At 47.5% G+C, this 24,353-nt stretch overlaps 1 protein-coding gene across 1 annotated transcript in view; it reads right to left on the bottom strand.

The window, feature by feature from the left end:
* The window catches only part of DIAPH3 (diaphanous related formin 3), a 2,291,797-nt gene that overhangs the window by 471,839 nt on the left and 1,795,605 nt on the right, over positions 1–24,353 (bottom strand). The window contains exon 26 of the mRNA XM_086934906.1: positions 1,352–1,487. Within this exon, the coding sequence (XP_086791032.1) occupies positions 1,352–1,487 (136 nt within the window). The remainder of the gene's footprint in view (positions 1–1,351; positions 1,488–24,353) is intronic.

The raw sequence follows: 24,353 nt of genomic DNA, 5'->3' as shown, positions 1-24,353 counted from the left end.
GGGTGGTGTGGAGTGCAAAAAAACGATGGATGTAGGCCCAGATCCTTGTACTGGGGTGAATGTATGACATTGTGCTACATTCTGTCCATCAACTGTGTTTTTTGCAATTTTCACCCCAAGTGTGCTGGGTATACTCAGACGTGAGTCCCAGGCTCTCCACACCACTGGAGTCAAGCTATCCAGGCTGATGAAGGCTGATAGCCAGAAACCGGTCCTTGGATGCTTGATTCCGGTCTGGGAAAGACATGGCTTGGTAGTTCGGACTGGACTGTTCCCATGAGGCACAGGGTCAGAGCTGATTTGCATATAGCCAGCGTCTAACCCAGGGTGGTGTGGAGTGCAAAAAAACGATGGATTTAGGCCCAGATCCTTGTACTGGGGTGAATGTATGACTTTGTGCTACATTCTGTCCATCAACTGTGTTTTTTGCAATTTTCACCCCAAGTGTGCTGGGTTTACTCAGACGTGAGTCCCAGGCTCTCCACACCACTGGAGTCAAGCTATCCAGGCTGATGAAGGCTGATAGCCAGAAACCGGTCCTTGGATGCTTGATTCCGGTCTGGGAAAGACATGGCTTGGTAGTTCGGACTGGACTGTTCCCATGAGGCACAGGGTCAGAGCTGATTTGCATATAGCCAGTGTCTAACCCAGGGTGGTGTGGAGTGCAAAAAAGCGATGGATTTAGGCCCAGATCCTTGTACTGGGGTGAATGTATGACATTATGCTACATTCTGTCCATCAACTGTGTTTTTTGCTTTTATTTATGTTGACATACATTCCAGTCAGTTGAAATGTTTAGAAGTTTTGGGTCACTAGCCATTCGCAAATTGGTGTTCGTATTCCCTAAATGGGAATCTATAAGTTGTAGTTCGTACTGGAGATGTATATTACCATTGACACTTAAGACCCTCCTTACACCAAATCCTATAGTAATATTGACTTGATTGCACACAAAAGTTTACCTGACTCAGTAGTAACAAATTTGGCATTAATCATTTCATCTGTTTTTTGTCTTTCAAAGTAGCATTTTTAACAGGCACCTTATCAAACTTTGTGTGAGGAGAACACAATCCTGGCACCTCAGAGAAGGGTACTCCCCATTCCAAGGTTGGAACTCTTAATGGCGATTTCATAACACACCCCGTGGACCAATATTTATCATGCAAGTTATTACTGTACCAAAAGCCTGCCTTGAGTCACAATAAGCTAGTAAATATTCTGGAAAAAACACTTTCAGTGGCACTGACTGGGTCACAAAGACAGAAACAATCCATGTATAACCATGATAGCAAGGATGCACTAGTGGAATTCTAAAGCGTCACTTACTTTACAAGTAAAACATAAAAGTTACCTCTTTTTGGACCAAACAAGTCGTTTCTCTTTTGCTTTCTATCTAGCTTTTCTTTGTCAGCCTTCTCTTTTGCTAATCTGGCACGCCTCTGTTTTTCATCTGCTTCCCTTCTTCGCATGTTCTCCTTTGATGCTTGCTGCAATAGATCAAAATAAATTTACTAATAGTAACCAAAAGTTTATGCAGAGCCGTCTTACCTACACATAGGTGTGACACGTTGAGAATTTTTGCAGCGGGGGTCTTGGTAGAAAGCTCGCACATTGCGTCACCAGGTTCCGAGAAAGGATGGAGTTATCAGATAAGCCGAATGAGTGACAGTGGATGAAGTCAAAGGAGATTCTTGAATTCATGTGGATGTAATATGTATGTGGGAACGCTTTGGAATCCCCGAGAGAGTTAGTCCAGAAGTCTCAGTCTGAGACCGAGTACTGGAGGAGAGTGGGCAATAAGTAAAATAATATCTACCTTTGACAAAACACTGACACTAGCACAGAATATTTGGAGGTCAGACTGCTCGGCCAATCGGAGTATCAGTAGCTCATCTTTATAAGGTGTGAGGAGCAGAAAAAGGGTCAACGGATCTGGTTAAGCAGTAAGTGGGTGACATGCTGTGGAGCACCACTTACTGGGTTACCAACTCAGATGGAGTTAGGGAATCAGTTTGGACTACACTCTACTGATGAGGAGTCATAGCTGCTCCAGACAATGACCCACAGTCAAGTGAAAGCTACATACGTCTCAGCAGGGTGCCAGGTATGTAGGGTATGGAAAATATAGTAGGGAAGAGAAGCCTCTTTGAATGGAGATTAAGTACCTCATTTGTGAGACCGAAGCACGCCACAACCTAAGTCTCCTGCTTTGATGCATTTGTATTTTTTTAAATGAACGCCATCAGCAAAGTGGTGTAACGAGAATTGTGTGGGTGTGTTATGATGAGCGCTGCACACCATAACAAGCACATTTAATTTATTTTAAACTGTTGTGATCTGTAACCCATAAATAACCTTTCACTGTATTTTTCAGTCAATCTCTGGAGTATACATCCACTTTCGTTCCACAGTGTGCAATCTTGTGTATTTTTTTCAACTGTGCAAAATCCCAAATTTTGACTAATACGTGATTTTCAAGATTGCAGATATTTTTATTATCCACTTAATCAGTCAATCCCACCTTGAAAAAGATCAAATGTGACTGGCAGAATGATTGAGTTAAAATTTAAAAGTACACAAAAGATGAACTCTTTTTAAGCACATTTTGAAATTTTATATAATTCTAATATTTCCAAAACATCTGGAAGGAGCCACATTACAGCACAAAAATCATGTTTTCTTACAGGTCTACATTCACAGTAAGGCTGCAGTAATTCCATTCAGCGGTTTTTACTGTAATAGCGAGAAAACAAATTCCTACAGTAGTTAAATGAAAAACAGATTTTTTGCACCCCCTTCCAATTACCTTTTTCCTGTCTACAGAACTGCAGGAACTTCAGCTGCTTACACTAAGTGATCGCCAAATCCTATGCTGATTTGTTCTCAGTAAATTAAAAAAACAGACTTTTTAATGAACTTGTGAACCATAATCAAATAGTGGCAAGAGTCATTAATGAATGAATATATATATATATATATATATATATATATATATATATATATATATATATATATATATATATATATATATATATATATATATATATATATATTTATTATCTACTGGCGGTCACCAGTAGATAGTTATAGTTAGGACCTATTATACATATGAAAATCGCAATATTTTATTTCAAATAACTTTGGTGCCGATTGACTAATCTTTGCGAAATTTTCAAAACTCGTGGCCTGCTCCGGTCTGCTCCTATCTTGTAAGTTTCGGGGTGATTCCTCAAGCGGGGGCCGAGAAAAAAGGGGCCGTCCCAAAAAGTGTTTTCCCCATAGGAAACTTTAGACATGGTTACAGCCCGAACTGCTGAACGGAATTACACCAAATTTGGCAAAAAGGTAGCCCTTGGTTCAGAAAGATCCCTTTTTTGTTAAATGGTGTAAATCTGTTCAGAAGTTGCTGAGAAAATCAAAATTATAAAAGTTTTGCTATCTATGGCCGCGCAGATCCGCTCACCCTCCCGTTCACAAGCTTTATGCTAATTGGCTGTCAACACTCCAAACCAGGAAGTGTTGGCAGCCATCTTGTGCCTCGGTAGAACCGAGTCACAAGAAATCAGTAAATCAAATGCGCAAAACACGAAAAGGGGACAGGGTAGAAACACCCTGACCCCAATAGACCTACTTAGGTTGTCCCACAAGGACCTCCAGGGCCACACACATTTTTTTTTTAAATTGGCACCGCGGATCTGGCCGCAAAAACCCCCCAAAAACGTTAATATTTATTATCCCTTGGGTGGGCCAAATCCCAGTGGTAATATTTTTATTGTGATGGGGGCCCTCAGGCCCCGTCCCCTCCTTTCACCACTGTGTAAACACACCCTGTCGCCGTTTTAATTTGGGAGATTAAGTCCCCTTGAATCCTGAGGGTCCCTAGGATCCAACTAGCCCACTAGGTACCTCCAGTAAGTGCCACAGAGCCGCGTTGCAGAGTGGTGTAAAAAGGGGCACGGCCTGGACTACCTCTCTGCAATGCAGCGCAGTGGCGCTTACTGGAAGCACCTGGTGGGCTAGTGGGCTCCCAGGGTCCCTCACCAGTAAGCGCCACAGATCTGCGTTGCAGAAAGGTGTAAAAAGGGTTGTGGCCTCTGAACACCTGTCTGCAACGCAGCTCCCTGGCGCATACTGGAGGTACTTGATGGGCTAGTTGGCCCCCAGGGACCTTGAGTATTGAAAAGGAATTAATTCCCCAACTTACAACTCGCCAGGGGGTGCGTTTGCACAGTGGTAAAGGAAGGGGGTGGGGCCTGAGGTGAAATGTGTGCAAATACGCCCTGTGGCACGTTTTAAGTTTGGGGATTCATTCCTCTCCGATCCGGAGGGTACCTGGGGGCCAACTAGCACGCCAGGTACCTCCAGTGGGGGATCTACACTCATACTGAGTACTTCAGGATACCAAACTCTTCAAGCCCAGTCCGGGGGTAGAAGTGGTATAAACAAAAGGCGTACAACAGACCGCAACTCCACTCGCGACAAAAAGTGTTGCAGAGCGAGTACTGCCTTGCAAATTCCAACGTGCAGAACTGATGACATTGAGCGTTCTCTTCTGTGGCGAATAGATCTAACCAAGGCTCTCCCCATTGCTGAAAGAGACCTTGCGCCACCTCCAAGTAAATACGCCATTCCTGATCCATCATGTACCTGTGGCTGAGTTCGTCCGCCCTGGCGTTCAGTGAACCCGTCAAGTGTTGAACCACCAGGAAAATGCCCTGATGTTCCAGCCATGTCCAGAGGTGCAGAGGCTCCTGACGTAGGGTCCACGACCCACTCCGCCTTGCATGTTGCAGTACCACATGGGGGTGATGTTGTCTGTGAACACCTGCACTACACTCCCCTTGAATGCCTTCAGAGCAAGTCTGATTCCCCAGAGCTCCAGAAGGTTGATTTGGAGCTTGGACTCCACCAGAGGCCTCTGACATCCGCCTCTCCCATGTGGCCGCCCCATCCCCGGAGGGACGCGTCTGTCACTACTGTGAACTCGAGTTGGGGAAGTGAGAGGGATCTGCAGTCCAGCCAATGCCAGTCCGTGAGCCACAGCTGCAACTGTCTTGCAGTGTCCTCCGAAATCTGGACGTGATCAGACAGGTTCCCCTGATGCTGCGCCCACTGGAACTTCAGGACCCACTGCAGAGCCCGCATATGCAATCTGGCATGATCCACCAGCAGGATGCAGGAGACCATCAGGCCAGTAGACGGAGGGTCAGGGTCATCCAGACGGAAACCCGGGATAGAGGCTGAAAGATCGGAATCATAGCCAGAATATTCCAGACTCGCTGTTCGGGAGGATAGACCCGAAACTGTGCCGTGTCCAGAACCGCTCCGATGAAAAGGAGCTTCTGCGAGGGAATCAGGTGCGACTTCGGCACATTGATGGAGAACCCCAGCGAATGCAGGAGGTCACCGTAGTCTGGAGGTGGGAAACGACTGCCTGGGACGAGCCCGCCTTCAACAACCAGTTGTCAAGATATGGGAAGACTGAAACCCCTGATCTGCGCAGATGAGCTGCAACTTCCGCCATCACTTTCGTGAACACCCGAGGGGCGCTGGTAAGGCAAGAATGGGTGCACAATAAACTGAAAATGCTTGTGGCCTACCGTGAACCGCAGGTTACGCCGGTGCGCCCGCAGGACTGGGATGTGGAAGTAAGCATACTGCAAGTCCAGCGCTACCATCCAGTCTTGTGGGTCGAGAGCAGAAAACACCTGAGCCTAAGTCAGCATCTTGAACTTCTCTTAGCGTGAGAAGCGATTTATGTTCCAGAGATCTAAGATAGGACACAGACCCTTGCCCTTCGTTGGCACCAGAAAGTAGTGGGAATAGCAACCACGACCTACTTCTGGCGTCGGAACCCTCTCGATGGCCCCCTTGGCCAAGAAGAAGCACCAAGTGATCCCCGACATGTGGTGGTACTGAGATGGCATGGCTGGAGGTGTAGTCTCGAAGGGAAGGGAGTAGTCCCTCCCTCCGGACTATCTCTAAAACCCATCTGTCCGATGTGATGGTGCGCCAGTGGGGGAAGTGATGGTGAATCCTTCCGCCCACTGGCATCTGATGGGCCTGAAAGCTCAGACTAGGAAGGTTTGGAGGCAAAAGTGGCCCAGGTGGAGTTGGACTGACCCGTCCGCTGGCTCCTCGGTCCGCCACTGTGAAAACCGCGTCCACGGCCGCGCTGTGATTGTTGTTGCGTAGGCTTGTGGCTCTGTTGCGAACTCTGGGGGGCACCTCTTCCGGTTCCTCGAAAGGAGCGAAAAGACGACGGCGGAGAGGGGCGGACTGCGGATAGTCCTAAGGACAACGTGGTCAGCTTTGTCACCGAAAAGGCGTCAGCCATCAAAGGGCATGTCCATGAGGGTTGCTTGGACATCCCCTGAAAATTCAGTGGTCCTCAACCAGGCATGGCGTCTGACTGCCACCGTCGTTGCAATCGATCTGCCCAGTGAGTCGGTGGTGTCTAGGCCACAACGAATCAGGAACTTTGTTGGGTCTCTCCTCCCTGCAACAGCCGGGGAGAAAGTTTTCCTGGCCTCCTCCGGACATTGGGGCAGCACGTCCGCTAACTTATCCCACACACAGAGGGAATAACTGCCCAAGAGGCATGCAGTGTTCACGGACCGCAGCGCAGAACTGGAGGAAAGAAAAATCATCTTCGCAAACTGATCCAGTCTCTTGGATTCCCTATCCGGAGGAGTGGTAGGGAAGGCGGTGGGAGAAGTAGAGGCTTGGACAACCAAGCTACCGTGGGTGGGGGGCTGGGAGAGAAAAATGGGGTCAGCCGGAGCCGGGCGATGGCGGAGGCCACATTCCTATCCATAGGAGCCCCTGTGGTGGGCCTGGACCAGGTGCCCAAAAGAAAGTTGGACAGTGCTTCGTTGAGTAGTAGCCGCTGGCTGAAGCACTTCTGTCAGGAGGTTAGTCCTGATGGCCACCATGGGGAGCTCGAGGTGGAGGGTCTCAGCCGCCCTACGTAACACCACCACATAACTAGCACCCTCCTCCGTTGCCACGGTAGGAGGAGACAGCATGCGAAGGTCAGGGAAGGTATCCAGACCACTAGTTTCCCTCAACTCCTCTGCCCAGTCCTCATCATACTGGCAGGCGGCTGCGAGAGGGTCCTCAGACCCCTCCCAGTCCTCCACTTCTTCCTCAGGCCGTTCTACAGGCCCAAAATAAGGAGTAGGGATATGGGGATAGAAATCCCTGAGCGGCGTAGAGAACGGCATCGACCAACGTCACCACAAAGTCGCGTTCCCTTCTGGGCTGAAACTGGGGCCGACGTCCTCCAGATGAACGGGCGACGTCAGAGGTGATGCCAGTGGGGTAGACGTCGGTGAAGGTGTGATAAGGTCAACAGGCACCGACTGGGATCCAGGCCTGGATCCATGGGGGTCCTGCTGCGCCGGCGGGCCGGAGCCACCAGCGAAGCAACGCAAGGACCCTGTCCGGCCCGAAGGAGCACCAGCGGGAGCCGGCGGCCCAAAGAGTCGAGTCATGGCAGACAGACACTCTTGGGCCGGAGCTGGAAAGGGCGGGTAGGACGGCAGCGATACACAGGCTCTGCCGGAGCCACGGGGGAGGCACCACCCTCAGCCGGGTCGCGCGAGGGGAAGTCAGAGAGCGATGAAGCTACTTTGACTTCTTGTGCTGCGCCTTACCTGACCCAGAGTGCGAAGACTTGGAACCAGAGAATGATGATGATGAATCCACGTATGATTCCTCGACCTCCTGTGGGACGTGGATCTCGTGAAGTGCGGAGCTGACTGCGGGAACTCAAGCAGTCTTCGGTACCACTCCCGTAAAGACTTCGACGCCATCGCCCGGCAGTCGGAGCACGACTTGGAGTCATGGTCGCGCCCCAGGCAGAAAAGACACACTCGGTGTGGGTCTGTCACCGACATCAACCGGTGACAGTCCCCACAGGACTTAAAACCGGGCAGCCTAACTGCACCAGGAGTCGAAGACTTGATGAAAAAATAGGAGACAAATCCTTAAAAAGTTAGTAAAAAATGACTAAGAGTACCCGCTCTTCCCGGATCTGCGCTTGCTGCTGCGGAAAAAAGAAGAACTGACATCATTGGCCGTGGGCGGCATCTAAGTAGCGCCATCAATGTCATCCCGGTGACCACGACACAGACGACGGACATGGAGCCTCACGACGCCACCTGCCGACGCGCAGGGGTACTGCTGACTAAACTTTTTGGATCTAGTCGGAGTCCTGGGGATATTCTAAGGTAAGGAATCTATCACTAACGTGTTTCTTTCAGATCACCTGCACTACTCATCTCCGGACAGAGGGAAGGAATACCTTGAGTGCAAGACTAATCCCCTGAAGCTCAAGAAAGTTGATATGGAGCCCGGACTACGCCAGAGACAATAGGCCTCTGATCGCATCCCCTATGTGGCCGCCCAATCCCAGAAGTGATGCATCGGTCACGACCGTGAACTCGAGTTGAGGACAGGGAGAGGGATCTGGTCCGTGAGCCACCACTGCAGTTGTCATAGTGCCCTCCGAGATCTGGATGCAATCGGACAGGTTCCCCTGATGCTGTGCCCACTGGAACTTCAGGTCCCACTGCAGAGCCCACATATTCAATCTGGCATGATCCACCAGCAGGATGCAGGAGGCCATCAGGCCAGTAGCCGGAAGGTCATCCAGACCAAAACCCGGGATAGAGGTTGAAAGATCGGAATCATAGCACGACTATCCTGGACTCGCTGTTCAGGAATACCTGAAACTGTGTTGTGTCCAGAACCACTGTGATGAACAGGAGCTTCCGAGAGGGAGTCATGTGTGACTTTGGCATGTTGATGGAGAACCCCAGTGAATGCAGGAGTTCGGCTGTAGTCTGGAGGTGGGAGACGACTGCCTGGGGTGAGCCCGCCTTCAACAACCAGTCGTCAAGATATGCCCAGATGAACTCCTGATCTGCGCAGGTGAGCTGCAACCACCCCCATCACTTTTGTGAACACCCGAGGGGCGCTGGTAAGGCCAAAAGGTGAGCACGGTAAACTGAAAGTGGTCTTCACCTACTGTGGACCGCAGTTAATGCCAGTGGGCCGGCAGGACGGGGATGTGAAAATAAGCGTCCTGCTAGTCCAACGCTACCATCCAGTCTCCAGGATCGAGGGCAGACAGGAATGGAGCCAGGGTCAACATTTTGAACTTCTCCTTCCGGAGGAATAGGCTGAGGTTCCTGAGATCCAAGATAGGACGCAGGCCCTTGTCCTTCATGGGCACCAGAAAGTAGGGGGAATAGCAACCACAACCTACATATGAGGCAGGACCTCGTTCAATGGCGCTCTTGGCCAAGAGAGCGGTAACTTCTTGCTGGAGAAGGACCAGATTATCCCACGACATTCGATAGTACTGAGGTGGCTGCGCTGGGGTTGAACATTTTGCGCTGGCCTGTGGCCCTGGAAGGAACGTGGTGGGGCAGCCCTACCGTAGCCACGAAAGGGGCAAAAAGCAGATAATGCAGGTCGTGTAGTGGAGAGGCCCAAGGACTTGGCCATAGCCCAAGAGTCCTTGAATCGCTCTAGCACACGGTCTGCTTTGTCACAGAACAGGCGAAGGCCATGAAGAGGCATGTCCATCAGAGTGTTCTGGACATCCTCAGAAAAGCCAGTCGACTGCAGCCAGGTATAGGGCTCCCGATGATGAAATCATCCTACTCAGCGAGTCTGCAGTGTCCAGTCCATAGCAGATGGTAAACTGCAAGAGATTGCATGGCCAGGGCGTCCTTCGGGCACTGAGGCAGCACTTGCGCCATCGTATCCCACACAGAGTGGGAATATGGGCCCAACAGACGTGCAGTGTTTACCGACCGCAGTCCTAAGCTGGTGGAAGGAAACATCTTCTTCCCGAGTTGGTCCAGATTTGTGGGTTTCCTATCAGGTGGAGAGTTAGGGAAGGCGTCTTAGGAAGTGGAGGCTTGGACCACCAAGCTCTCAGGGGTGGGGTGTTGGGAGAGGATAGAAGGGTCGCCCGGGGCCAGACGGTTGCGTTGGGTAATCATCCCATCCACAGGATCCCCTGTGTTGGGCCTGGACCATGTGCCCAAAAGGATGTCCTTTAGGGATTCATTGAACTGCAGCAGGGGCTGCGAAGAGCTCGCTGCCGGTTGAGGCACCTCTGTCAGGAGGTTAGTCCTGACTGCCATCGTAGGTAGCTCAAGGTGGAGTGCCTCAGTCACCCGACGCAACACCACTGCGTATGACACTCCCTCCTCAGTAGCCACGGTAGGAGGAGACAACATGCCTAAGTCTGGGGAGGTATCTAGACCACTGGCATTCCCCAGTTCCTCTCTCCAGTTCGGATCGTAATCTAAATGGTGTGTTAAAGGGTCACCAGACCCCTCCCAGTCTTCCTCACCCTCCTCTGGCTGCCAATCCGGCTGAAAATGGCCAGGGTAGAACATGGGGACAAAAGTACCCATTGGTCAATGCTGGGCCAGCTCAGTGTCCACATCGGGGAGGAAGCCGGGGTCGATTCTGGCTTGGGTTCCAGCCAGCATGCTGCGGATGTGGTGCCGGTGGAAGTGAAACGAGGGAAACCAGCGCCGATCCGGATCCAGGCCCGAAGGCGCACTGGTGGAGTCGGGCTGCTCAAAGATGGCATGCATCGCTTCGTAAAATTGACGAAGCTGGGCAGGGGTTGCTCCCGGTCCATGGAAGGCAGGAGTCAACCCTGAAGGCCCCCCCCCCTCCACGTTGAGCCACAGGAGACGCACCACCCGCACCCTTTGTCGTGATGGCCGACGGACGAGGGGAAGTTGATGAGCTACAATGTTTTTTTCGACATCTGCTTGTACTTCGACTTACCTGACCCAGAGTGCGAAGACTTAGAAGAGGAGTGATGATGACTCCCAGATCAGTCCCTCAACTTCCCACGCGACCGGGACCTTGCGCGACTCGTAGCAGATTGCCGGGCCTCCAGGAGCTTTTGGGCCCGTTCCTGCAAAGACTTCGGGGCCATGGTTTGGCAGTCGGAGCATGACTTGGGTCATGGTCGCGCTCCAGGCAGTAGAGGCACACACGGTGTGGGTCTGTCACCGACATCAGCCGCTTACAGGAACCACGTCCCGCGAGCACCAGGAGTCGCTGGACTCAAAAAAACGAAGTTGACAAAAGTCGCAAAAAAGTCAGTCAAAAAGCGACTGGAGGTACCGCTCTATTTGGATCTGTGCTTGCTGGCGCGGAAAAAGAAAGAACTGATGTCAGCGTGCAGGGGTACTGCGGACGAAAAACTTTCCGGATCCAGTCTGACGCCTGGGGGTAATTCTAAGGTAAGGAATCTATACCCAACTTTTTCTTTTAGATATCGACTATGGTGGATGGGTATGATATCCTCCCCCATGTGTCTTTGATACGGTGTGGAGGAGGGGACCTGTGACATAGCTCGGAATTGGAAGGCGGAGTCGTCGCCGTCTGTGGAAGACAGCTATGAACAGTTGTATGGAAATGGAGATTGCACTCTCAGATGAAGGGCTGCCCCTGAAGAATTATAGGATCTGGTAGAGGTAAGCAGATTGCAGAGGCTTCCTGTTACTGCCTGTACAGCCTGCTGATGACTAAAATGAGATGGATGTGCAATCATTTAGGCATAAGATATAGTGGTGTGCCCCCATTCCCTGTACGATACATGTGTCTATAGGCGTTATTAATATAAGGGGTTCTGTGGTAGTGTCATGTCTGTGCTTGTTTTGTTTGAGTATGTAATACTGGCAATATCTAGACCTATTGCATTTATGTATATGTATTCAGGCGACGGCCAGTCAGGAATTGATGTACTAAAAAGTCAATAAAATGTGTTCTAAAAAAAATTCATTTACTAAACAAAAAACTGTTTTAAAAAACTACGGTTACAGGGATGTTATTGTTAGGAAATAATATTGAAAACTGTAGAAATTCACCAAAAAAAACCAAAAAGTTTGAGGACTGTTATAGTTTGGTTCAGATTTCACAGGTCCAAAAAGAGTGAAATTCAGCAGCTATAGTTACCTGAGCTAACTATAAATTACGCCCCGCAATGCACTATTTATGACCACACATATTACATCACTCATAACATGGCCAATTAAATCACTGATGACATTGCTCATGACATCTCAAATGACATCACTGATAATATCATCACAGCACCATTCACCCATCCATGCACATACCCATACAACCACTCATGCATCCACTCACCAATCCAACTGGTCACACACCCAATCACTCATTCATAGAGCAATTCACTTACCCATACACCTACTCACACAGCCATTCATACAGCTACATACATACAGACTTATTCACCCATACAAAAACAAGCCTGTCTGCACCCTTCCGCGCCCGACCGGGTCCAGGGGCCATCCCCCCTGGCCTTTTCGTAGGAGACAGGAGGTTATATAGCTCGAACCTCCTACATCAGCTTCGTCCATCTATGTCACCTAGCTGCTGTCATTCTATACATCCATTGGAGATTCCCCGCCTCTGCCCGCATTGTAAGTCGCAGCTGATTAGTACAACCACCAAGTCAGAGGTAAAGGTTTACTCCATGTTTCTGCTTAACTGTTGGTCTCTCCCTAAGCACAGTGTAGAAATCTCTTTGCTCTTAGAAGAACATACACCAGATGCGGTCTTCTTGACCGAAACTTGGTTGAGCCAAGACTCTCAGCCAGACCTGGCGCAAGCCCTTACACCTGGTTACCAGATAGTCCGGCTAGATCAACCTCAGGGTAAAGGTGGTGGGCTTGCTATCATTTATAAGGATAGCTATGTTTGCCGTTGCCTGACGGAGGCGATTGCGAAAGTTTGCCCTTCGTGATCGAGTTTTCCCCATATACCAGTTTTACTGGTACCCTCATTTACCGTCCCCCCGGGCCCATCAGATAATTCTAAACATCCCTCCCATCTGTGGCTGCCGATTTGGCCACCTCTCCCTCAAACTTCACTTTACTTGGAGACTTTAATGTCCATTTTGATAATTTGTCAGACACCATGGCTACAGAGATGATGTCGAGTTTAGCTGCTATTCAATTAGAGCAAATGGTCCCCTCTCCAACGCATGAAAAAGGCCATCTCTTAGACCCGATCTTCAGCAACTGCGAACGTCTCAGAGTGGGCACCATCAGCTGCCTACCGTGGACGGATCACTTTTTGATAGCCTTTACTTGGACCACATACAAATCTCCACCGTCTATTTTTACGTCCCGTAAAATCCAAAACTGGTCTAAACTACCTGAAGATAATTGGACGAAGGTCCTTAGTACCACCAGACCACTACTCTCTCATGACCCATCTGTGAACAACAACGAATATAACAACTGGATCACCACCTCCTTAGATCTGATTCTCCCTCTTCACCTATCTGGGTCAAAGAGACAGAACAAATCCGCACCGTGGTATACAGAAGAACTTAGGGATAAAAAACATATCTGCAAAAGATTGGAGAGGAAATAGCGCATGACCTATGACTCCATTGATAAAGCTACCTATAGGGAAGCCATTAGGACCTATAAACTCGCCATAAAAACTACACAAGCAGCCTATTATAATGAGAAAATAACATTGGCTAAATCTAAGCCCAAAGAAATATATCGAATAGTTAAATCTCTGACAAAGCTCCTTCCGCCCGTGGCAGACAATAGTAACTCTCTCTCCAGATGCAATGAGCTGGTTGATTTTTTCTTTCATAAAATCACCAAAATCTACCTTTCCTTCCCGGACCCAGTCACTGAACTACCCACCCAAAGTACTTATCCGGTCTTGGACAAAGTAATTCCTTTTCAAAATAAGCTAGACCATTTCCCTTTGCTGAATTTGGAAACATTAGAGGTTCTAGCACACCAAATAAGATCTGGCTCTCCCTGTGACCCTGCCCCTCCAGGCTCGCTGGTTTTGGCCAGTAAAGCCATTCTCCCTACACTCATGGAGTTGCTGAACTCCTCCATCTTGGAAGCATGCCATGGTACGGGCCTTGCTGAAAAAACCTGCCCTTGATCCAGCTAACCCCAGCAACTATCGCCTGATCTCCTTGCTCCCATGGGCAACCAAGATCCTCGAGAAAAACATCAACACCATCTTGACGCAGTTTCTCGAGGAAAACCATCTCCTTGATGTTTCCCAGACGGGCTTCCGTCCTAAACATGGGACGGAGACCGCCCTGTTAGCTGTGACGGAGAAGGCGAGGCGGATCTTGGATCGGGGAGGGTCAGTGGCAGTGATCCTCCTCGATCTGAGTGCCGCTTTTGATACGGTTCATCACAAAATTCTTGTGAACCGTATCGCCGACCTGGGTGTGTCCGGAGAAGCCCTGGCTTGGTTCAAGTCTTTTATAACTGATAGAACCTTCCAGGTCTTTGACGGCACATCCGTGTCGTCAAGCAGGCCTCTAGGGTGTGGAGTACCTCAGGGCTCTTCACTGAGCCCAACGCTCTTCAATGCATATATGAGACCGCTGGCTGGGATTGTTCGTCCGCATGGTATCAACATCATTTCCTAAGCCTAATTTAGCAGTGTGCTTGGAAGAGGTTAAGAGCTGGATGGTGAGCTCCTGTTTGAAGCTCAATGACAATAAGACCGAGCTCCTGCTCTTGGGACCGGCAGCCCCTTCCACTTTGGAGCTGTTGTGGCCCATGAGCATGGGTGCAGTCCCTGCCCCCAGAGATAACATCAAAAGTCTGGGGCTATGTTTAGATAAGTCATTGACCTTCAATACACAGGCTACCAAGGTGGCGGCCACCTGCTTTGGCCTCCTCAGGGTGATAAAAAAAATCCTTCCCCTTCTTCGGTTTGAGGCCAAGCAGATAATTATACAGGGCCTTGTTCAATCCCGCCTGGACTTCAGCAACGCCCTGTACCTTGGGGCACCAGACTATAGCCTACAAAAACTTAAACGCACCCAAAATTGCGCAGCCCGCGCACTACTTGGAGTCCCACGAAGAACGTCAATAAAAGCTGGCTAAGAGCGTTGCACTGGTTGCCCATCAGGGAAAGAGTGAAGTTCAAATCCCTGTGTATTGCTCACCAAGCTTTCTGGAAATTGGGCCCAGAAATCAATCACTCTTTGATCACCCCTTATCTGCCCCAATAAAGTGCTTCGTTCTTCATCTGCATTTCTGGCCAAGATCCCTAGAATTTACAGAGCCAGAGCAGGAGGCCGTTCCTTCTCTTATAATGTATCAAAGCTGTGGAACACTCTTCCTCTGTATATGAGAATCAATCCTAATCTATCTAGCTTCCGTAAACAGCTTAAAACTTTTCTGTTCCAGTATTTAGAACCCCTTGTTTCTTTTAATGGCACCTTTTAGTCTTAGCGCCTGGACGCCTGAGGGCAGCTGCAGCACTCAACAAATCCCATTTTCATTTCATTTCATTACATCCACTCTCCCCCTAGAGCTTCTTAACAGAGACACTCACTGACCCATATAACCACTCACACAACAACTTGCATACCCATTAACACACCAATACAAATAATCACAGACCCACTCATACAACCACTCACACAGCCAAACAACTACTCACACTCACTTACTCACCAATTCAACAACTCACATAGTCACTCACTCACCCATACAGCTAGTTACATACCAACTCACACTCATACAGCTACTCACACACAGATACAGTCACAACACCACTCAGATCACATATGTTAGAAATGTATCACTTATTAGTAGTACAGCAAGAATAGTAATTTAACTTATTCAGTAGCTTAGTATATATCTTTAAGTCACAGAAACGCTTACAAAATACTTACACTCACTGGATGATGTAATCAGTGATATCAATTGAGATGTCATGAGTGATGACACTGACCATGTAATGAGTGATGTAAGCATAAGCAGTGCACTGCAAGGGCGTAAGTTATAGTTAGCTCAGGTAACTATAACTACTGAATTTGACTGGTTTTGTATGAGTGAAATCTGAGCCTAACTATAACGTCCCTGTGACCTTTTTTTCCCCAGTGAATATATGTATAAATATATGTATAAATATATATGTATAAATATATATATATATATATATATATATATATATATATATATATATATATATATATATATATATATATATATATATATATATATATATACATACACTCATACATAAACACACAAAAATGTAATTAAAAATAAAAACGCTGTGATTATTCCAAAGTAAAACCTAAAACAGTCTGAAATATGCCTTTCATGGTAATCTAAGCAAACCATTGCTTGTGCCTCGCATTGAAAACCTTAACTTGTGCTCCACTTACAAACACACCATATTTATACCAATAGACAACATAACTTAATAACGGACATCAGTAAGTAATATACACACAAACAAATAATGCATTGTATCCATAGCGAAGTCTTCAATGGTGAGGTGATATGTAAAGTTACCAGTGTTAACTGAATTTGTAAAGTTATCAGAGTCAACTGTCATGGCACCTCTCACAACATAGGTAAGTCATCAGCCATTTTGTTGGTGAGTTATAGGTTTCAAGGAAGCAGCAAAGCTTATGGTTAGGGTACTGGAGAATTTCAGAGGGTGTTAGGTTTTGGAACCACAACATAATTTTGACAATTTCTCCAGTTAACTTCTTAAGCCCTTTTTTTTTATAAGTGAATATATAAGTGTTTGCACTACTTGAACTATAATTGTTTTTTCAGTCAGTATTGGAGGATGTTTTAAAAATAAATGGGTATTAGCAGATGGATCCAGGGCCACCAACCACCCATGTGTTGAGCATACACTGTGCACAATCCACGGCTGCGCACAGTAAAGACTGGACACAGGACATGACCGATAGCCTAGACGTATGCCCACAGCCAGTGTGTCCAGCCTCCACCTCGGGTATGGACATTGACCGTACGTGGCACAAGTTGGATAAAGGGCTTGACCTATCGCACACCCTCCTCCAAATCACAGCAGCCATGATGTCTTTATTCTTTTCTCTTTTTATATTTGTTTCTTGTGAAATTGGCTAATTCCTTTATATTCATAAATCTGTGCTCTTAAATTTCCATGCATTTGTGAGCTTGCTATTTACACAGTTGAGTTTTATATTATCAACCAAGCATTGACATGTGACTTTCTATATACACTCAAACTCTTTAGGTCTTCTAAACTGGCTTACAGTGTTGTCTTTTATGTGTATTAATTTTTTGCTGTGGTCTCGTAAAATTCACAAAGTTACAGAAATTTGCAGACTCCTCAAAATAGCATCCGTTTTCAGAATACAAAATTATAGCCAAATGTACATGCATTTCAGCAAATTCCACTCATGTTAAATCTACACTAATTGATTTTTTCTGTGGGGCAGAATTCAAGCACTTGGGCAAACTCGTAAATTCCAAGATGGCATAAAAAAGTGCATATCAACAACTGAAATGTGATTGATAGTAACAAATTCACGTCACAAGGTCTAAAACAGTGTTAGCCCTTTCAAACCTACTAACAACGTTTTTAAAAACAATTTTTGTAGGAAGCTGACTCTGTATATACTATATCAAAGTAATGTAATGTAATGTAATGTAAGGTAATTTTGTATAGCGCTAAACTGTCACCCAAAGGGTATCCTGGCGCTTAGATTGACCGAACAACAAGGGCGACAAGAGGGAAGAAGGACAAGATCTAGGCTCTCGGAAACAAAATGGTTTTCAGCCTCTTCCTAAAACTGGACAGAGTATTAAGTTGCCTAAGCTCTAAAGGGAGAGCATTCCACAGTCTAGAGGCAGTAAAAGTAAAAGATCTGCCACCCATATGTGCGCTCTTGAGTTTAGGGACACTGATCAGGTATGCTGAGGAAGAGTGGAAAGCTCGAGTGGGCACATTTATTTATTTATTTATTTTTGGCATTTATTAAGCGCGAACAATTGCCCGCAGGCGTCTCGGCGCTGTACTGTTTTACCCTCCTATATGAACTTTGCAGTTTTTCAGAGGTTGAATAGCCAGGTTTTCAATTTCTTCCTGAAGGACAATAGATGTGGGCTTGATCTTATGGTTTGTGGGAGCGTATTCCATAATCTTGGGGCGGCAGCTAAAAAACGTCTGTCTCCCCAATTGACCAATCTAGTCCGTGGCACTACCAGGTCATTCTGTCCTGCAGATCGTAACATTCGGGTGGGAATGTACGGGACGAGATGGTCGCACAGAAATTGAGGCGCTTGATGGTGTAGTGCCTTGTAGACGATACATAACGTCTTAAATTTGATTTGGTTCCTAACAGGTAGCCAGTGGAGACTCCTCAAGGATTCGGATATTGGTTTGAATTTGGGAATGTTGAGGAGAAGTCTGGCTGCTGCGTTTTGGATTGTTTGCAGTTTCTTAATTGTCTTAACTTGGGCATTTGCAAACAAGCCATTGCAGTAATCCAACGCTGATAGGACCATTGCGCTAACCAATGTCTTTCCCACATTGGTAGGAAGAAAAGGAAAAATCTTCCTTACCAATCGTAGCTTGTAGAAGGCATTGGAGGCCGTCTGATTGGTGTGAGCCATGAAATTTAGGTTATCATCGAGATGACACCCAAGTTTCTCACTTTTGTAACTGGTTCAGGTACAGCTCCGAAAGATGATGGCCACCAAGTGGGGGACCAACTAGGGCTGAGGTGGCCAAAGGTGACCACCTCGGTTTTGTCGGAGTTTAATTTCAAGCAGTTTGCTGACATCCATTTTCCAATGGCCAGCATACCCGTCTTGAAATTTTCCTCCACTATTTCCCCATCATTTCTGACAGCCAATATCAGCTGAGTATCATCCGCATATGAGGTAAGGTTCATCCCGTGCGCTTTGATGGTGTTAGCGAGGTCCGACACATAGATATTAAATAGTGTCGGACTAAGGGATGAACCTTGAGGTACCCCACATGGCAGTGATAGTTCAGCAGATTCATATTGGCCCAGTATGACTGCCTGGGATCTCTCTGCTAGAAAAGACGCTATTAAGTCTTTTGCTAGACCTTGCACGCCCATCTTTTCGACACGGTTGACTAAGATCTTATGGTCAACCGTGTCGAAGGCAGCTGATAAATCTAAGAGCACCAATAATGCAGTTCCACCTTGGTCTCTGATTAATCGGATGTCATCCGCTGCCTTAATGAGGGCTGTTTCCGTTCCATGAAACTTACAGACACATTTTATCTGGAGTACTCTGGGTCCAATCCCATTGACTGCCCTATGTACAATACAAAGAGCCTTAAATTGTATCCGCTGTACAACCGGCAGCCAATAGAGGTTCCTGAGGGCCATGGAAGAAGATGCTCTCCAAGGCCGAATTAATGCAAGTTTTGCAGCCATAGTTTGTACTCTGCAATTTCTTAAGTAAGGAGGCCGGAGCATCCAGGAGCAGAGCATTACAGTAATCGATTCTGCTCAAGACTATGCTCTGAATGACCTGAGCTCTAGCGTCCGAAGGCAGAAACGGAAGGATCTTGCACTAAGCCGGTAAAATGGACATGCAGGTGCCAACCATTTTGTTCACCTGAGAGTCCAATTGAGATTACTATCCATAAGTACTCCAAGGTTAAGTACTGTATTAGCGGTTACCAGAGGAGTGTTGGAGGAGGCAGGCCAAAAATTTGTGGGAACGGGACTTTGAATATTACCTGCCGAGCAGCATAGAACCTCAGTTTTGCTTTAGTTAAACTGTAGAGAGTTCCATTTCAGCCAAACTCCCACTTGATGCAGACAGTTATGGAACATTTCCCTGGACACTGCATTATTGCCCTCAAAAGTGAAGACAAGTTGAGTGCCGTCTGCATAGTTAATAAAACTGATTCCAAAAGGTTCTTATTAAGGAAATGAGGGGACGAAGATAGAGATTGAACAAAATGGGGCTGATAACCGAGCCTTGAGGAACCCCTCGTTTAACCTCTCTGTATTGAGAAAAAAAAGGGGACAGGGTCACTGCCTGCTGCCTACTAGAAAGGTACAAGGCTATCTAATCATATGCCCTACTCACTACACCTCCTACACCTCCTTCCTCCAATCTGCTAATCAGAATCTGGTGGTCGACCGTATCAAATGAGGCAGACATGTCCAACAGTACCAAGAAAACTGACTGACCACCAGGGCCGTCTCGGTCCCATGTGCGGGGCGGAATCCAAATTGGACTTCATCCAACAGCTGATTATTTTCCACATGTTTGGAAAAGGATTTAGTCACTATTCTTTCCAGAATTTTCACCGGGTAAGGTAACAGGGAGATAGGCCTATAGTTGCTCGGAATTAGCGGGTCCAGAGAGGCCTTTTTCAGTACGGGAGAGACTATTTCTTTCTTCCAACAGTCCGCCACTATTGCAGTAGCTAGGGATTGGTTACAAATCTGGTGGAGAAGGGGAAAAAGCTCATCACAGGAGGGCATAATAAATTGCTCCAGGGCAGGTGGATGTTCCCTGTTGATTGAATTGCTGTTTAGCCGGTTAATTTTATCGGTACACGAATCACCCTTTCCATCAGCTGATAATTTCAGGCCAATTAGGATTTTATTAATCCTATCCTCAAAGAAACATGACAGCTCATCGCACAAGGCCTGTGAGGCCGGGATGGAGGACCTGGCGCAGTCAGGGTTAGATAATCCCCTGACCAGAATAAATAGAGTTTGAGATTTATTGTAGGATTGTAGGATTAACTCTTCCAGGTACTTAGCCTTATGTTTGCCAATAGATATTTTATAGTCATGAACCATACCCTTGAAGGTTTCCTTATCCTCATCCAGGTATTTCTTTCTCCTCTGTCTTTCGACTTGTTTAACTCTAGTTTTCAATAATCTTAGCTCTTCATTGTACCACAGGGCAGAAGGCTTTTTGCCAGTTTTGGCTTTCCTTAATGGCACTAATTAGTCCAATGAATTACAAATCTGAATACAGAGGTTAAGATAGTTCTCCTCCACTGAATCCTGCATAGCAAAGTTTTCATGCACCAGATGTGGGAGATTCGCTAATTTAAAAAATTTGGACCACTCTCTGCTAACACGAGCCGCAGAAGAGTGGCTACATTGTTGACCTTGCTTCGGTAGCTGTAAGGTGAAGAGAACCAAGGAGTGGTCTGTCCAACCTTGGGGCAACACATCCTCTATAACAGTGTCGTTTTTATCTGCAAACACAAGGTCGAGTACATGACCCTTCTGGTGAGTGGCATGTGAGACCAATTGATGAAGGTTAACTCTCTTACAGGCCTGACAAAGCTCATTTAGTGCCTTGTCTAGAGTGCCGTTCTCCCAAAGATTAAAATCGCAAAGAATCAACAATTTTGAGTGGGAATGCGATAGGCTGTATATCGCATCAATAAGGGGTTGATGGACAAGGGTACTCCCCCTCCGGTGGCCTATAGCAGAGTAAACCGGAGTACAGAAGAGCATTGGTTCCTTTAAGGGAGAACCCCAGGGATTCCATCCCGGGCACATCTGCTACACTAAGGTGGGAGAGATTCCAAATCTCCTTATAAATGTAGCTAATTCCATCTCCTCTTCCCTCTGTTCTAGGTTTGTGAACAATTTTATACTCTGGTGACATGCAAGCCCAAGCTCCACTTCACTATCTGCCCGGGTCCAGGTCTCAGTAATAAAGAGGACATCAAAATTACAGTACAGTAAGGTATTGTGTGCACAAAGTCTGGGGGATGCCCAGAGGCATTGCAGGCGCTAAATTAGATAATCACTAACAGCTCTCTTTGTGGTATTTTGGTTGAACAGTTAGGCTTATCGAATAAGTTACTTACCTTCGATAACGCTATATCTATAAGAGACAGATTAGTTATGGATTCTGCACCTTAGAATTACCCCAGGCGTCAGACTGGGTCGGCAAATTTTTTCCTCAGCAGTAAACCTGCAATTCAATAGGTGCCGTCGGACGACTTCGCGTTCGTCGTTGCCGTCATGGTCGACGGAATGACGTTGCAGTATTTACTTAGACGCCGGCCTTGCATGCTGACGTCAGTTCTTTCCACGACTTTCCACTGAGCCATGCAGAACACTGACCACTGGTGCACAAAAACTAGGGCCCTGAAAGGGAGTCCCTTACCCTAGAAGTCAGTTTGCAGAACGGGGAGGATGGGTGTGGAGGTGAGGAATACATAACTAATCTATGTCTCTTACAGATATATTATTACCGAAAGTAAGTAACTTTTTCATCTGAAAGACACAATTAGTTATGGATTACTCACCTTAGAATAGATACCCCAGCATTATCAACCCGAGAGGTGAGTCTGCGAACCAAATTCACACCAAAAAGTCCTGTAGAACCAAACGGTCAAAGAAGCCTTCTCTCCGGACTTGGCTGTCCAGACAGTAGTGTTTAGTAAACGTGTGCAGTGAAGCCCACGTAGCTGCCTGGCAAATGTCAAGAAGGTGGTCTCCATGTCCCAAAGCAGTCGTGGCTGCTGTTGCACTGGTGGAATTGGCACACAACCCCACTGGAGATTCCCTTTTGCTAAGGAATAGCAGATTTTGATGCAAAGAACAACCCATCAGGAGATGATTTGTTTTTGTACGGCCCGACCTTTCTTGGCGTCCACATAACTGAAAAAGAGCTGGTCATCCACCCGGGATTGTTTTGTACGATCTAAACAGAAGGAAAGTGCACATTTTGGATCCAGATGTTGGAGCCTCTCTTCCCCTTTAGAAGGACGCAGAGGTGGAAACAAGGTGGGCAAAGTGATGGAGTGATCTATATGGAAAGAGGTAACAACTTTGGAAAGGAATGCAGGCCTAGTGCAGAGGACAACTTTGTCCGGATGAACAGCCAGGAAAGTAGGCTTAGAAGAAAGGGCCTGTAGGTCACTCACCCTGCAAGCAGAGGTGATGGCAACCAGAAAGGCAGTTTTAAGGGTCAGGAGTCTGAGAGGACAGTTATATAATGGCTCGAAAGGAGAGCACATAAGAAAAGTGAGAACCAGGTTTAAGTCCCACTGGGGCTTCACAAAAGGAGTTAGAGGAAACAAGTGAGTAATGCCCTTAAGGAAGTGATTTACAATAGGGGACATGAAAAGAGAAGGCTGGTCAGGCTGCCGAAGGAAGGCCGAAAGTTAGCATTTGAGACTGCCCAGAGCAGAGCCCTGCTGGGCCAAAGAAAGAATGAAGAGGAGAATAAAGGGGATCCACAGCCTTTGCAGCGCACCATGCCATAAACGTGTTCCATCTACAAGCGTAAACCGTTTTGGTAGAGGGACACCTGTCTGCCAAGATAACGTTACAGACTTCGGGAGGAAGGTTGAAAGCTGTCAAATGTCGCTGTCAATCTCCACGGAAAGAGGTGGAGGATGGACAGGTTCGGGTGGAAGACCGTCCCCTGCTGCGGAGACAGACGATCCTCCCGAATGGTCAGCCTGATTGGAGGTTCGATAGCCATGGAAAAGAGCTCAGGATACCAGACTCTTCATGCCCAGTCCGGAGCCACAAGATTAACTTGGGCCCGGTCGTGCTTAATCTTCTTCAGCACTCTGGGCAGAAGTGGCATAGGCGGAAAGGCGTATAGAAGACCGCAACTCGGCGAAAAGCGTCACCTAGCGAGTGCCGCCTTGGAAATTCCAATGCACAGAACTACAGACATTGCGCGTTCTCTTTGATGGCGAAGAGATCTAACCAAGGCTCTCCCCACTGCTGAAGGAGACCATGCACCACCTCTGAGTAAAGACGCCATTTGTGATCCATCATGGGCTCATACGCCCTTGCTTTCAGAGAACCTGCCAGGTGTTGAACCATCAGAGATATGCTGTGATGTTCCAGCTATATCCAAAGGCGGAGAACCTCTTGACATAGGGTCCACGACCCCACCCCTCCCTATTTCTTGCAGTACCACATGGGGTGGTGTTGTCCATGAACACTTGCACTACTCTTCCCCTGACAGAGGGAAGGAATGCCTTTAGTGCAAGACAATACAAAAGGGGGTGGTAATGGACGAAGCATCTTAACCAATCAAACACTCACACCTGGGTTTAATCCATCACCGTTCTTTGGCCCACTCTGCCACCCCAGTTCAGACATGGCTATATGCAAATCAGTCTGACCCTGTGCCTCATGGGAACAGTCCAGCCCGAACTGTCAAGCCATGCCTTCCCTGGTCCGGAAACAAGCTTCCGAGGACCGGTTTCTGGCATTCCAGCCATCTTCAGCCCGGCTTGCTTGAATCCAGTGGCAAAGTGAGCAAGGGACTCACGTCTGAGAATACCCTGCCACAGTTATGGCGGCCAAAAACGGTACAAGCCGGCTTGCTTGAATCCAGTGCAAGACGAATCGCCCAAAGCTCCAGAAAGTTGATATGGAATCAGGACTCCGCCGGAGACCAGAGACCTCTGATCTCCACTTCTCCTTGTAGCCGCCCCACCCCAGCAGTGATGCATCTGTCACCACTGTCACCACTGTGAACTCTGATTGGGGA

The sequence above is a fragment of the Lissotriton vulgaris genome, chromosome 8 (assembly GCF_964263255.1).
Source record: "Lissotriton vulgaris chromosome 8, aLisVul1.2, whole genome shotgun sequence".
Lineage (NCBI taxonomy): Eukaryota > Metazoa > Chordata > Amphibia > Caudata > Salamandridae > Lissotriton > Lissotriton vulgaris.
This window is presented reverse-complemented; position numbering and strand designations above follow the sequence as displayed.